Source organism: Folsomia candida, unplaced genomic scaffold (genome assembly GCF_002217175.1).
Source record: "Folsomia candida strain VU population unplaced genomic scaffold, ASM221717v1 Fcan01_Sc005, whole genome shotgun sequence".
Taxonomy (NCBI): domain Eukaryota; kingdom Metazoa; phylum Arthropoda; class Collembola; order Entomobryomorpha; family Isotomidae; genus Folsomia; species Folsomia candida.
The window spans coordinates 6,147,884-6,160,787 of record NW_019091197.1 but is presented as its reverse complement, the minus strand read 5'-3'; the positions used below and the strand labels follow the sequence as shown (position 1 = coordinate 6,160,787).

Sequence of the window (12,904 nt, the reverse complement as noted above, 5' to 3'; positions counted from 1 at the left end):
TTATGTTTGCAATAATTTCATCTATTATTTTTTAAATAGCTCAATTACAAATTAACGAATTTATAAATTATTTAGAAGTACATTATTCATCCATTTAAATATTCCCGGTATTGGTGGCATACAATTTTGAATGTTATCCACAACATCTCAAAGTTGACAGAGTTCTTCTCCATCCTAAAAAATAAAAATGCAACAACTATCAATTCTCAAGTTGGTTATGATCATATGATAATAAAAAATTACTAGTGGAAGCTTTGTACACCACGCTATACAAAGTTTCCACTCTACTAAATAAACTCACGGACAAGACGCGAAATTCCGGAAATCCAATCCAAATAATTAGCCACCTTCATGTAGATGTTGGGCACGTTGGTCATACATTGTGGTGCAACGCCTTGTGCCACCCCAACTGTGTACGACCTGCCATTGACCACAATGTCCAAACCACCACCGCTGTCCCCCTTACACGCCGATCTCCCCTGCCCACCAACGCAAAGATTATTTTCCGGCCAGTAACTGCCATACATCTTGCGGCACACGTCCTCCGCCAGGACGGGCATATCAGCCTTGATCAACTTTTCCGAAGCGGATCCGCCCCACTGAGTTAGTCCCCAGCCGGAAATGGTGCCCACGCTGCCCTCCAACTTTCTGGATCTTAATGAAAATGGAAGACATGCGGGGTGGATGGAGGGCGAGAATGTGAGCCGCGTGGCCAGGTAGACGAGAGCAATGTCGTGCTTCTGCTTCCCGTCGTACAAGGGATACTTGACGTATCCCTTGGTGGACATCCAGACGCTTGTGCCCCCCTCGGTTGTTGCCCCCTTGTCGATGGCACCCACTTTGATGAGAAGACGACTCGAGGTGCTAATCCCGCTGAGGCAGTGCGCCGCGGTGAGGACCATGCTGGGAGAGATGACGGTGCAGGTGCACATGAAGGAGGTTTTGTCATTGATGTGTAAGCTGCAACGCCACGGAAATTCGGAGGGGACGGCGGGGGATCCGTTAATGACGCGGGTAGTTTTCGGGATCCGCGACTAAATAAGACAAGGATTGGGACGAGTTAGTTATGACAGGTTTTAGTTACAACAGAGATTTTTATTTGCTAGAAATTCCCAGAGCTTGGGGGGCACGGATTTAAGGTTATCGCATGTTGTACAATTTGGTTTTCCAAGGGAACTTACCACTCCACAGGAACATGATGACTGTCGGGTTTCTGGAAGAGTCTGGTTTCCGGAGAAGTTTTTAGCGGAAATATATCCTATGATGACTAGGAAGAATGTCAAATAAGTGAACTAGCCATCATGATTTAGGAGTACTTGTGTAATGAGGGAGATTGTAGGGAATTCTGAGATGTGGATATGAATTAAGTGTCAATTTATACACGTGTAGTGAAGACATATGGTTTATTTCGTGACAATTGACTATTGGGTGATGTCGAGAATGTGTTATGTAAAATTCTTATTAGATCAAAGACAAATCATTAAATATGAATAATTCAGTGAGTAGAATCTATAATTTCTGTAAATCCTGGTTCTCTGTGTACCTCACCTGTGATGTAGATGTCCCGATATTTGCTAATCTAATTAAATCTGCTCAATATACATAAATACCTCTGGCATGGCATACGCGAACTATAATAGATTGCTGACATCACAGGATAGAAGGCCATTATTTGCATATCTTTATTGCAGCTCATTATTCATACATTCTGAGGTATTGATACAATGATAAATCATATATTTAAAATTAGACGTCATGGAGTATTTAATTATACTTTAAAATTGTGTTAAAATCTGTTAGTAGTTCATCAGGAATAAATTTTGTTTGGTGACGGCGTGTCACCGATGAAACTAAACCCCGTAATCTTGGCCAATTATTGCTTCCAAAGAGGTGATCTGCGACACAAATAGTATTTAATTTTGTAAATCCTTCATATATGCGTAACTTGTTGCAGGAAGTAATCGATGCATTCATTAAGAAAACTGAATCAATTAAATTATTTAATGCAGGCATCACAACGAATGAAATGTGAATGCCCAAATTGTTTTTGAAGATAAATATGTGTATGTATGCTTCACTTTGTTTGTATATTAATTTCTTGTATGAATAACTTTTGCAATTTTGTAGAATAGCCACTAAATCAGACTTATTTGCCCGTGGCACGTGAATGTAATTTTATTGGTCTCCTTCCTGTTATTGAGCCCATTAGAATCGGTAAAGTTTGCTAATTAGATATGTTGGGAAAGTTGGTTTTACTTTGTGAAACGCTGTTAGAAAATAAAAAGTGTGGGCGTCAGAATCCCATTGGATTAAGCGTCACTTGGATTTAGTTCTTACTGTTCTCTCCTACGCAATTTGCTTTTCCAAGGTTTAGAAATATTTCGGTAAATCTCAATCCCTTATTTATTTCCGAAAAATAATGAGTTAAAAAATTATAAATCTTATTTACAGAAAAATGGAATGGAAACTACAATCATTTATTTATCTCCTACTCTTACAAATCCCTATTGAAATCGAAGCAGTAACAGACTTATTTAGCATCATGAACCACAAGATCTTCGATGGTTGCATTATCAACATTTTATCAGATTTCAGAAAGAATTACTTTCCGAGCGAGTTCGAAACTGGAACTTCCTTCGTACTCGACAAAACTAATGGGACATGGCACAGATTCCGCGTTACGAGGGACACTTCTCCGATCAATTTAATCTGGATGGCGGCCCGGCGCACGGACCCCTGCATTATTTTCGTCGTGGATCTCTACGCCCTTCCCTGGTATCCCGACCTGTTCTACGTCCTCTACGGGCTCGCCGACCAAGATTTGGACCCCCACTTCATCCTTATCCATTCCCGTTGGCCCGGATATCATCTGCTCCCCTCGATGCGAGTATATTCGTACTACGTGACGTCCACGATCCTCCTCTGGGATGAACCTAGGAAAGCCCTCTTCCGCATGTGCACCTCGGTAGGGGCACCAATTCCTATCCTGCCGGCCACATTGGCGGAAAGTAGTCGCGGTACTATCAGAATACTCCCCCCGTTGGAGAAATCGTTGGCCCACATTTTACACCTTAGCGTTAAACCAGAATCTCTCAGTGAAGAAATACTTTCCTGTTCAGCCCGTTATTCCGGATTAGCGACGTTTTTCCCGACATGCACGGCATACGTGTTGAGCACCCACTTCAACTATTCGTTAGTTAGGCAGTATAAGGGGCAGCAGTTTTTGGCGTATGTCATGTTTGGTGAACCGGCGCGGGGAATGTTTTACAAGAATAAATTTCCGGCCAGGAGTATCATGAAGGTGCAATTGCTAAATCACGCGATATATACGTTGGAGTTTAGACTGGTAATCTACACCAAGAAGAGGGGGGGGTCTTGATTTCGGGAGGCTGGTGGAACCACTAGATACCTGGATTTGGCTAGGCGTTGTGGTCGGGTTCGTGGTCACATTCGTCTTTATTTTAGGACTGTCCGATGAGCGGGGGAATATTGGGGGCACTCTGTTCAAAGTTTTCTCCGTGATGCTGGACCAGTCTCAGCATTCAGCACCAGAAAGGGGGAAGATTCTACCGGATAAGGTCACGGTTTTGATTACCACGTGGACTTTGACGTTAGCGATAATCTCGACCTGCTATAAGGGCGACCTGCTTTCCTACTTTGTACTGGAAACTCCGCCTGCGACGCCGGACTCGATTGAAGCGTTGGACGGGTCGGGTGTCATGATTACGACGAATACCCGCTATAGGGTGTACCAGGAGGTATTCTCCACCTTGAAGAATGAGGTGCTGTCAGATCTGGGCGATGGTGAGGGTCCGCTGGCCCAGTTTTTTAACCGACTCAATGCGAGCACGATCCTACAAATGGGAGACGTGGAGGCGGTCGTGGGAAATTTTAGTCGGGGGAAACCTGTCGCTACTGATCGCGGGTTGATTCAAATGCCCGACACTTTTGCGGCCCTAAACGCCAAGGGGGTTTCGGACAGCATGAAGTTCCTGGTGAGCCGGAATACTGATTATGTGATCCAGGAGAAGAAAATGGAGGGGAGGATAAACTCCTTGGTGAGTCAGGTTCCCTGGTGTATGGATAGTAATGAGTACACGGGGATGATCAGGAAGGGGTTGGCGAGGTTGTGGGAGAGCGGGATTTATGAAAATTGGAGGAGAAATAGTTACTTCCATAAGACTATTGTAGCATTGAAAGCTAGCGATCAACTAGGTAATGTTAGCGGTTTGAATTATTATGGAATTATAGTGATGAGTGGGAAGGATTTCTTGGCGGAGAATCAGTTTAGCGGGGACTTTGCAGCGGTGGAGGTGGATAATTTGAAAATATGCTTCATTATCTTTGGCGTGGGGGTACTTGTGGGTTTAATTTGTTATGTGGGTGAAATCGGGAAACTTATTGTGAGGAAGGAAAAGAAGACGAGAGTACTGGGGGGCTTAGGATATTTAAAGAATGTCTTTGGAATAGCCAGCCGGCGGGCAAGGTCTCTAATTATTGAAGTAATTAGTATAATAATTCAAAACATGTACCAAATGTGGAGCAGATTGTATGGAACAATTAGTCAAAATTTTGGTTAGGTATCTGTTAATAGTGGGAATGAGAGGCAAATAATTAACTTATATATTAGCCCAGTTCTGTCTGTCTGGCGCAAACGGATCCCTTCAATGTATTACTCACAGCATGGAAGAGATAAGATGTGAGCCAGTTGCAACTACCATGTTTCTTGGTTTGGTCGTGGTTTGGTCGCGACCAAACCAAGTCAACTATATGGTGGACCATGCTGATGGTAGTATTGGTTTGGTTTTGGTTTGGTCGTGGTTTGGTCGCAACCAAACCAAGTCAACTACTTGACTATAGTATAATAAGGAACTTTTTAAAAAAATAAATAAATAAAAACCAAAATATGGGGGTAATGCGAAATTATAAATTTGGTCAACGGTAATAATAGATAAGTTTTGATGCAGACGTGACGGGAGTAGTCCTGGTGCCACGGGCACCAGAAAATAGCCTAGTTATAGATAGTTGTCCACAAAAATTATAGAAACGATCATTAAAAATATTATATTTATTTAGGACAACTTCTATATTTTTTACGTATTTCTATACCCGGAAACGGGTTATGTGGAAGCCATATTTCATGCACAAATTTAAATATAATTAAAATATTATGTAATTTATATTCTGTAAATTAGAATGTAAAAACCAAGCTTGAAAAATGTAGGACGATAATATGAACAAAGATTGAATTAGTTGTGATTAGGAGGCATGTATTTTAAATGGATTGCATATTGTATTTAATTTGCATAATTTTTAGAATTTTAAGAGCCATAATTTGTTTATTTAAATAATATATATGATGATTCTAAATAGTTAAAATTTGTTAGTGAACTCCTTATTGGTCGCCAGTACTTAAAACTACTTAAAAATTGACAAAAACTTAATTTGTTCCTGTAAAATATAAATGTTATAAATTTACGAACCACTACACAGTTTACATGAAATAAATTTTGACAGCTGCCACGCCGCACTCGATTTAATCTCTTTGCTACCCTTGGGCAGCATGTGATGAATTGGCCGAATTTAATTAAGTATTAAAATATAATTTTACCTTTCAAAGTTACAAGGTATCAAAGCATCGTGTACATAATATCTGGGGTTGGGATATGGACAGCGTGATTATTTGCTTATCTACGCCCGAGGGAAATTTATGATGTTGATATAATATTGCTTTTAGCGAAATTTTTCATGTTATATGAACGTTTGGTGAATGTTATCCGGAGAATATTAATACAACGTTAGCTGGAAACGTTACCGCGATGTTAGTATAACGTTAAAAATATTAAAATAACGTTAATGTGAGGTAAAAAAAGTGGCCAAATGTAACATTAGTAGATATTAGCACAATGTTCATAACATTGTAGCAATGTTAAGACAACATTCGTTTCCAGTCGGGTGCTGGCATGCCTAACCGATTAGGATAATTAAGCTGAAACTATTTTAGTTTAAGAAATGGAAAAAGAAAAGTCTGCAACTGATGGCAGTGGCTAAGCACACTTTTCTATGCAAAGAGGACATATTTATTTATTTACGCAGTATCATAAAAACTATAAAGTTTTTAATTAATGTGCTTAAAATCTATGTGAAGAGTGGTACATGTTGATATTGTATTCCTTATCGAAAGTAGTGAGTTTACTTTATTGAAGCTGTTTGGTTTTCAGTGTGCATACGTAATCCGTAATCCATATTTTAATATTTTAATCCAGGTTGGGACTGGGTATTAAAATTAATGCATGCGATTCTTGTAACAAGTTATGTCTTTCCAAAGTACACTTACAATAACATTGATTATGATTTTGTATGCAATAGTTTGATATGAACTAGAATAGCGCTACCGAATATCTTCATCTGTGGATATATACATCGCAGATTTTACGGTAGAAAATTTGAAATTTCCTGACCGTCTGTTAATTTTTCTTAAACCATAATTCTGTGCAAAATGGACGGCAATTGTGATATTGTCGACATACTTATTTACTACTTAATTTTTAAAGTTTTCAGTTAAGAAAAGTGTATATCGTCGCCCTAATTCTAAAATGACTTATGTGATGTCGATGCTTAATTCTGAAATGACTTATGTGATGTCGATGCTTAATTTTAAAATGACTTATGTGACGTCGATGCTTAATTTTAAAATGACTTATGTGCACAATAAAAACCAGTAAAATGACTTATGTGCAATTTCAAAATTAAAAAGCCAAATATTTATGCAAAACAACATTTTTTACAGCAATAAGATAATTTAAACGCGTTTTTAGTAATTACAGTTTAAAATAAAATAATACCTAATGGGGGTTACTGGGGGTGTGGCTCTCAGCGACTTTTGGAATAGATAAGGAAAGTACAATATGCGACACAAATTATTTCCCTGAAGAGAAAGGCCATCCCGACGGTAACCTTAAACAATGAAAAACCACACCCCCAAGTGGGTGTGGTCTTTAGCGCTTTCCTCATTATTCAAGTAAACCATGTAATGCGATTCCAATAATTTTTCGGGGAGAAAAACCATTACAATGGTCATCCCCCACTTCTGAAAACCACACCCCCTGTGGGTGTGGCTTTTCAGCGATTTCGTCATTATGAAAGTAAACCATGTCATGCGATAATAATTGTTTTTCAGGAAAAAAAGGCGTCACGATGGTAATCTTCAATGTTACAAAACCACACCCATACCTAAGTAGAGAAATGTGACTAGACGAAATAAAATAAAATCTGAAAATCTGTTTCTCCAGTAATTAAGGTTTGTTAAATTTGTAATTGAAATAAAGCAAATTTTAAGAATATATTTTAATCCGTCCAGTCACACTTTCTCAGCTAAGGTTGTGACGTATAGTTTTATGCCCGACTACAACTGCCACATTTTGAGTTATCCTAACTCGCACCCGGTTCGTTTCTACTGCTAAATGACTGACTTATCAACTAAAATGAGGTGACCGCACACACAATGATAACTGACTTGAACAACTATTTATTAATCATTGAGCAGACCAACTTTCACAAAAAGATAACCCCAAGAGATGATGATGAGACGAACTACTTTTGCGTGTGACCGAGTTACTCCCTTGAAAAACTATAAACGAAAATACGGCCCCCCGTATAAATCTTTAACCCTATCTAGTTGTTGAGCCGGATGTCCACACCCAACAACTTTAGAGAGACCGGATGACCACGTCTCTTCCCTGCTACGACTTACGACTTGTTTTCCTCTCGCCTTCGGATCTGCTTCTCGTCCCCGCGTCACCTCCAAATTCCAGGAACCGTAGAAACAGGGAGAGAGAAAGAACTACTAGAACTACTGGGACTCGCGGTGGGTCAATGTGAGATTGGGTACTTAACTTGGACCCATCGCCACAAAACCAACCCCACTTTCACACTCTTAGTTAACCAACTAAAACCCCATCCCACTAACCCTAACTTATTTAACTAATCCCTAATATATTTAACTAACTATTAGTGCATCTAAAACTCGGTTGCATCATCACACACACTTCATCTCATCATCATCTCATAAATATATACATACTACAAGGTGTCCAGACTTTTTTGGCTGCTTTATTTTAAAACTTTTCAATCCTAATCATACAAGATTTGAGGCAAAAATTAAATAATTTTTTAGCCACAATAAAATTGTTTTAATAATTCTTACGTGTCACAAATGGAACGCCACAATTTAGTTGAGTAATATCGGAAATGGAGTTCTGTGTGTAGTTATCCTGCTCAATCAGGGTGTTGGCAATGTTTTCAAATTTTACGGATCGAATATTATTCCCATTGCCGGAAATTTTGATTCCGATGTTGGCCTTGGTAACGTAGATATTGGCCAAAGTGCATTTATCCCCGCGGAGATTGATACCACGGGAAGTAATGTTTTCCACCGTGTAACCAGAGCCCGAGATTAGAAGGGAAAAGTCGAGCGAGGGAGTTGGCGAGATACACAAGTTTGAAATGGAACAGCCATTTCCAAAAATTCTAAAACTGTTTGGCGACTTTATGACGCACTCCTTTCCCCACAATGCGTACGTTATCTGTCATCAATGTGAACTGACCTTGGTGCACGATACTTTCTAAGAGAATGGTCGACCCGGGAGACACAAATGGCAAGCATAGCATTAAATCTTCCCCGTTTCGGCAGTGTAGTTCTTTCTCCGTAATTTGTACGGATTCCCAGTTGCTGATAATTTTCTCGACATCACCCATATTCTGGCATCTCTCTTCGACCTTTTTTTTAGTTAAACTTGTAACAAGTTGCTTAGCAATTTTTCCAATAAGGGGGTGATCATCTTTGACTAATTCGGCACTTTCATCATAAACTAATCGATTGAATAGACTTTGGACTTGAGTATTTTTAAGAACCACCACCCAAATTATTAATCCAAGAGAAAACAAGTCCGATTGATAGGAGTATTTACCTCTCCTGTCGAGAACTTCGGGCGCTGTGTATTGCCTAGTTCCAATGCCACTCTTGGTAAAGGTATGGTCTTCATGACCTGGGACCATGCGACATTGGCCAAAATCTCCAATTTTGATTGGGAGTTGATATTCTTTTGTGAACATGACGTTGCCCGGCTTTAAGTCACGGTGTATTATTTTGTTGCTGTGTAGAAACCTCAGCCCGGAAACGAGACCGTGGATAATTTGAATTTGTTTAAGCTGGACGAAAACTGAAGTGATATTGGAATCGGGATCATCCAGCCAGCGCGACAAATTTTTGCCACAGGGCGCCATTTGAATGCAAGTCCAACCCAAATTTTGTATCTTTGTTGGGAGGTCCTTCCACGTAGCTTCGGTCGTGTGGGAGCAATGGCTAAAAATATCGTTTAATTGGGATGGATTCAGAGTTTTCTGGAACACCGAATTCTTGACGGTGACCAGATTTTCATGTCTCCGAAGTGGTTTGGTTAAGGTGGCCTCGCGCTGGTGTTGAACGTTTTTCTTTGCGTCGTCCGTCGGGTAGATGAATTTTATAGCGGAGGAAGTTTTGTCATTGTGCTCTGCCAATAAGACAAATCCGAAGGAGCCGTGACCCAGGTAGGATTTGTAGGTAGAAACGGTTTCTAAAAAGTCTGGGACGGTCGTCATGGTGGTAAAGTTATATTGTTCGTTATTTTTAAGAAGGAGAATATTTTTGGAAATGGTGGTGGGTACAGGATGAATTTGGTTTTGAGTAGGATGGTTATGCAATAGTGAGAATGAGGAATATCTTATCAGGTGTTATCAAACTTGATAAAATAATTGGCTCACGGGTGAGCTGGAGTTGCAGGTTTTGCGTGACATACATACCTGAGGTGAATAAATTAAACAGTACACAGATATGTACCCGTATTAGAGTAAACTTCACAATGGTGTAAGTCTGTGTATAGATGTAGATATGTGATCTGAAATATAACATTGATAGGTATTACTGCAAAGAATTATTTAGGCCAGTGGTGATAATGTTAATGCGGTGATGAATGAATATTAGAGAGCGTATCAGTAACTTGAGTAAATAGGAAAACCTAATATTCGTCATTTTATTTCCCGGAATAAATTATTTTTATTATTTTGATTTACTTAATTAATGAATTTATTATGGATGACGTTTCTAGTTAATAAGTTTCGATCTCCAAATGGCATCCTCCGTTTCCTCGTTTGCTCATCATTGTTCCTCTACAGATACATAGAACGTATTGGGGAAATTACTAAAATAATTTGTTTTGTGGGGACACACCAGTTCGTATTTTGGCAGCCTGGTCCACGCCTTCTTAGCACGGTCATGGCTCAACGTGTAGATCATCTTATTTGGTAGCTTGGCCGTATAAGAGCAACATGATGAGGAAAATCTTCCCATTAATCGTGACTAGGGATGCTGGTGAGATCAGACCATCTCATGATTAGATTGGAAATAGGTGAGATGAGATGGCACATGAGTGAGACGGAATGAATGTGAGATGAGATGAGTTGTCGTGATATAAGATATTTTTAGATAAAACCATCTTAGTAACTATCTAAAGTACACCAGATAAATAATTATTAAGCTAGAATTGTTCTTAGTATAAAATGTGCGGCAGAGATTACACTACATTATGCTAGTACATTTTTAATGTAAAATAAGCATGGTAAATGGCTATTTGAGTAAATTCATATTAAAGTAAGATGAGATGAGACGAGATGAGAGGCAATGAGATGAGACGACATCCTGATGAGCTAATTTTAGGCCCATCTCATCTTACCAGGTGATGAGATGAGATGAAACGGGGCCCATCTCGTCTCATTGGCAACCCTGATCGTGACATTGCTTGTTCCATCGTGCTCAGGTTCGTTCTCGTATTCGTAAACGCCATACAGACATTCGGGAGTAGGTGAGTCATCACATATTTTCGGCTAGATTTTCGAGACTAATTTTATCTTGGACACCTTTTGGATAACATTCCCCGACTTCCGTCGTCTTAAGTTTTCAGGATTTATATGTTATAATGGGGTGCACGCTAATTCAGTTTCCCTTGAGTCAGTTCTCTAGATTTTCTTAATTCCATTAATAATTTCATTTCTCAGCAAGAATCCTCCCTATCATTATCTTAGCTCGCATTTCATTTTTCAATCTGGAAGAAATCTAAATTTATTTTATTGCATTATGTAGCGTAACTAATGGTAAATTTTAGTTTTTCAAAAATGAATTTTTTTCAAAGAGACCATTTGTTGTAACATGATTGGAGAATAAACTGTCAAATATTATTAATTATTGGGAGCGTTGCTAAGATAAAGTCAAGCAATCATGGTCTAGATTATTTATATATTGCTAAAAAATGTGGTGGTATATTTTATTTCTATTAATTTGTTTTGCTTAAATCTACAATAATCGGCTATTTCTTAGAAATTGGAACACGCCAATAAAGCGGCATCCGCAATACTAAATTCTGATTCTCCTGGAGCTGTACACTGGACGAAGCAGACGAATCCTTTTGCAGACACCCCTCCATTAGACCGAAATCGAATAGAAAATACGTCAGTGGACGCCCTATAAGGTCCATTGGGTTTAGTGATCCCACAGAACCTATAACATCCTTATTCATGTAGAATTTTGTTCATAAAAAGTGGATATCAATTTTTATTAGGAGCACTTACTTTTGATGATAATATGGCAGGTCGAGGATTTTTAAGTAGTCTTCAATGCAGTTAAATGAAGGTGAAACGTCAAAGCACGGACATTCTGCAGATATAGTGCACTCTCTTCCCTAATAATTTATACGTATAAAATACTTATATTAAATTGCACAAATAATTATACATAGCATATTCAATTGGTAATTTCATACAATGAATCTCCAAGTGCAGGCGTCATTGGGAAGATATGGAATGTTTAAATCAACGTTGCTGCTCTGTATCTTGACCACATCCCTTGGGTTCATTTTGTCCCGCAACCAACTCCAGTCTCTTTTAATGAAAATTTGGTACTTTGATTATGCAATGTTCATTGAAATCTCTAAATTAAACGAATAGCCCATACGTATTGAGGAACTTGTGCCAGGCTTAAGGGTTTTAGGGAACGTTGTGACTGGTGTGGTAGGAATTGTAGGTGCAAGCGTAGGGACAGTTGCAATAAGAACAATAAGCCTGTTCAATTTACTGATTTTCTCTATAGGTTTGGACCCATCCAAACCACTTCCAAAGGTTTTAAAGGAAGTGGAGCACATAATCTGGGAATACTTTATTAAATGCATTAAATAAATTAGTTACAATACACGTATGTGTGAATACTAATGATAAATATTTGCAAAAAACTTACAAAAAACAGTGTAAATTTTAATAGGGTCAACATACTAGTGTACTTGGATAAATGCATTTTAAGAAATTTTCACTGGGATGAATTTTTCGTGATATATCAATAAACGTACATTAAACTCTGGAGTTGCTGGTTAATCACGGATCGTAATATGCAATATTCTGAAACACACGTAAGGTTAATTGAATAGCTTGGAATAATTTCTTAATTAATAGTTCATGAACTGTTTCAGCTTACAGAGACATTTATAACAATGCCACATATATATGATAATTTGGAATTAATTATCAGGCCCCGTGAGATGGGTGGGCAAGCTTGGCACTTGCCCAGGGCGCTGGGGCGCCAGGGGGCGCCAAGGGGCGCCGCCACAAAAATTTAATAAATTGTGAAATTTTTGTAAGAAATATACAGAGAGTGAGTTAGATGGCCGATTACAACCAAAGTAAATAATTATGTATACTTATTTCGCTTAGTCTGATAGCTCTTTGGCCGACTCTGATTTCATAGGCAACAAGGAGTCTCACCGTGCATCATGGATCAGTTTCCCCAGCCGCGAGCAAATTTGATTTATATCCATTCGATCAC

General features: G+C 38.9%; 3 protein-coding genes across 4 annotated transcripts; all 3 read right to left on the bottom strand.

Annotated features, from left to right (window-relative positions):
* On the bottom strand, positions 1-1,619 carry LOC110850452 (chymotrypsinogen A). Its single transcript, XM_035852428.1, has 3 exons — positions 1,611-1,619; positions 302-1,034; positions 1-174 (listed from the first exon to the last, which is right to left on the bottom strand). The coding sequence occupies exons 1-3, from the start codon at positions 1,617-1,619 to the stop codon at positions 134-136; spliced, it is 783 nt and encodes a 260-aa protein (XP_035708321.1). The 3' UTR covers positions 1-133.
* Positions 1,620-7,508: 5,889 nt separating this feature from the next.
* On the bottom strand, positions 7,509-9,769 carry LOC110850451 (interferon-induced, double-stranded RNA-activated protein kinase). The gene is made up of 2 exons (XM_035852387.1): positions 8,207-9,769; positions 7,509-8,133 (listed from the first exon to the last, which is right to left on the bottom strand). The coding sequence occupies exon 1, from the start codon at positions 9,637-9,639 to the stop codon at positions 8,530-8,532; it is 1,110 nt and encodes a 369-aa protein (XP_035708280.1). The 5' UTR covers positions 9,640-9,769; the 3' UTR covers positions 7,509-8,133; positions 8,207-8,529.
* Positions 9,770-11,360: 1,591 nt separating this feature from the next.
* LOC118435816 (bone morphogenetic protein 1-like) lies at positions 11,361-12,442 on the bottom strand. 2 transcript variants are annotated; one of them, XM_035852254.1, is made up of 5 exons: positions 12,323-12,442; positions 12,044-12,242; positions 11,853-11,970; positions 11,662-11,771; positions 11,361-11,590 (listed from the first exon to the last, which is right to left on the bottom strand). In XM_035852254.1, the coding sequence occupies exons 3-5, from the start codon at positions 11,943-11,945 to the stop codon at positions 11,407-11,409; spliced, it is 387 nt and encodes a 128-aa protein (XP_035708147.1). In that variant the 5' UTR covers positions 11,946-11,970; positions 12,044-12,242; positions 12,323-12,442; the 3' UTR covers positions 11,361-11,406. The 2 variants fall into 2 exon arrangements, with proteins under 2 accessions (XP_035708147.1, XP_035708146.1); XM_035852253.1 differs by having other exon boundaries at positions 11,853-12,242.
* Between the last annotated feature and the right edge of the window lie 462 nt (positions 12,443-12,904).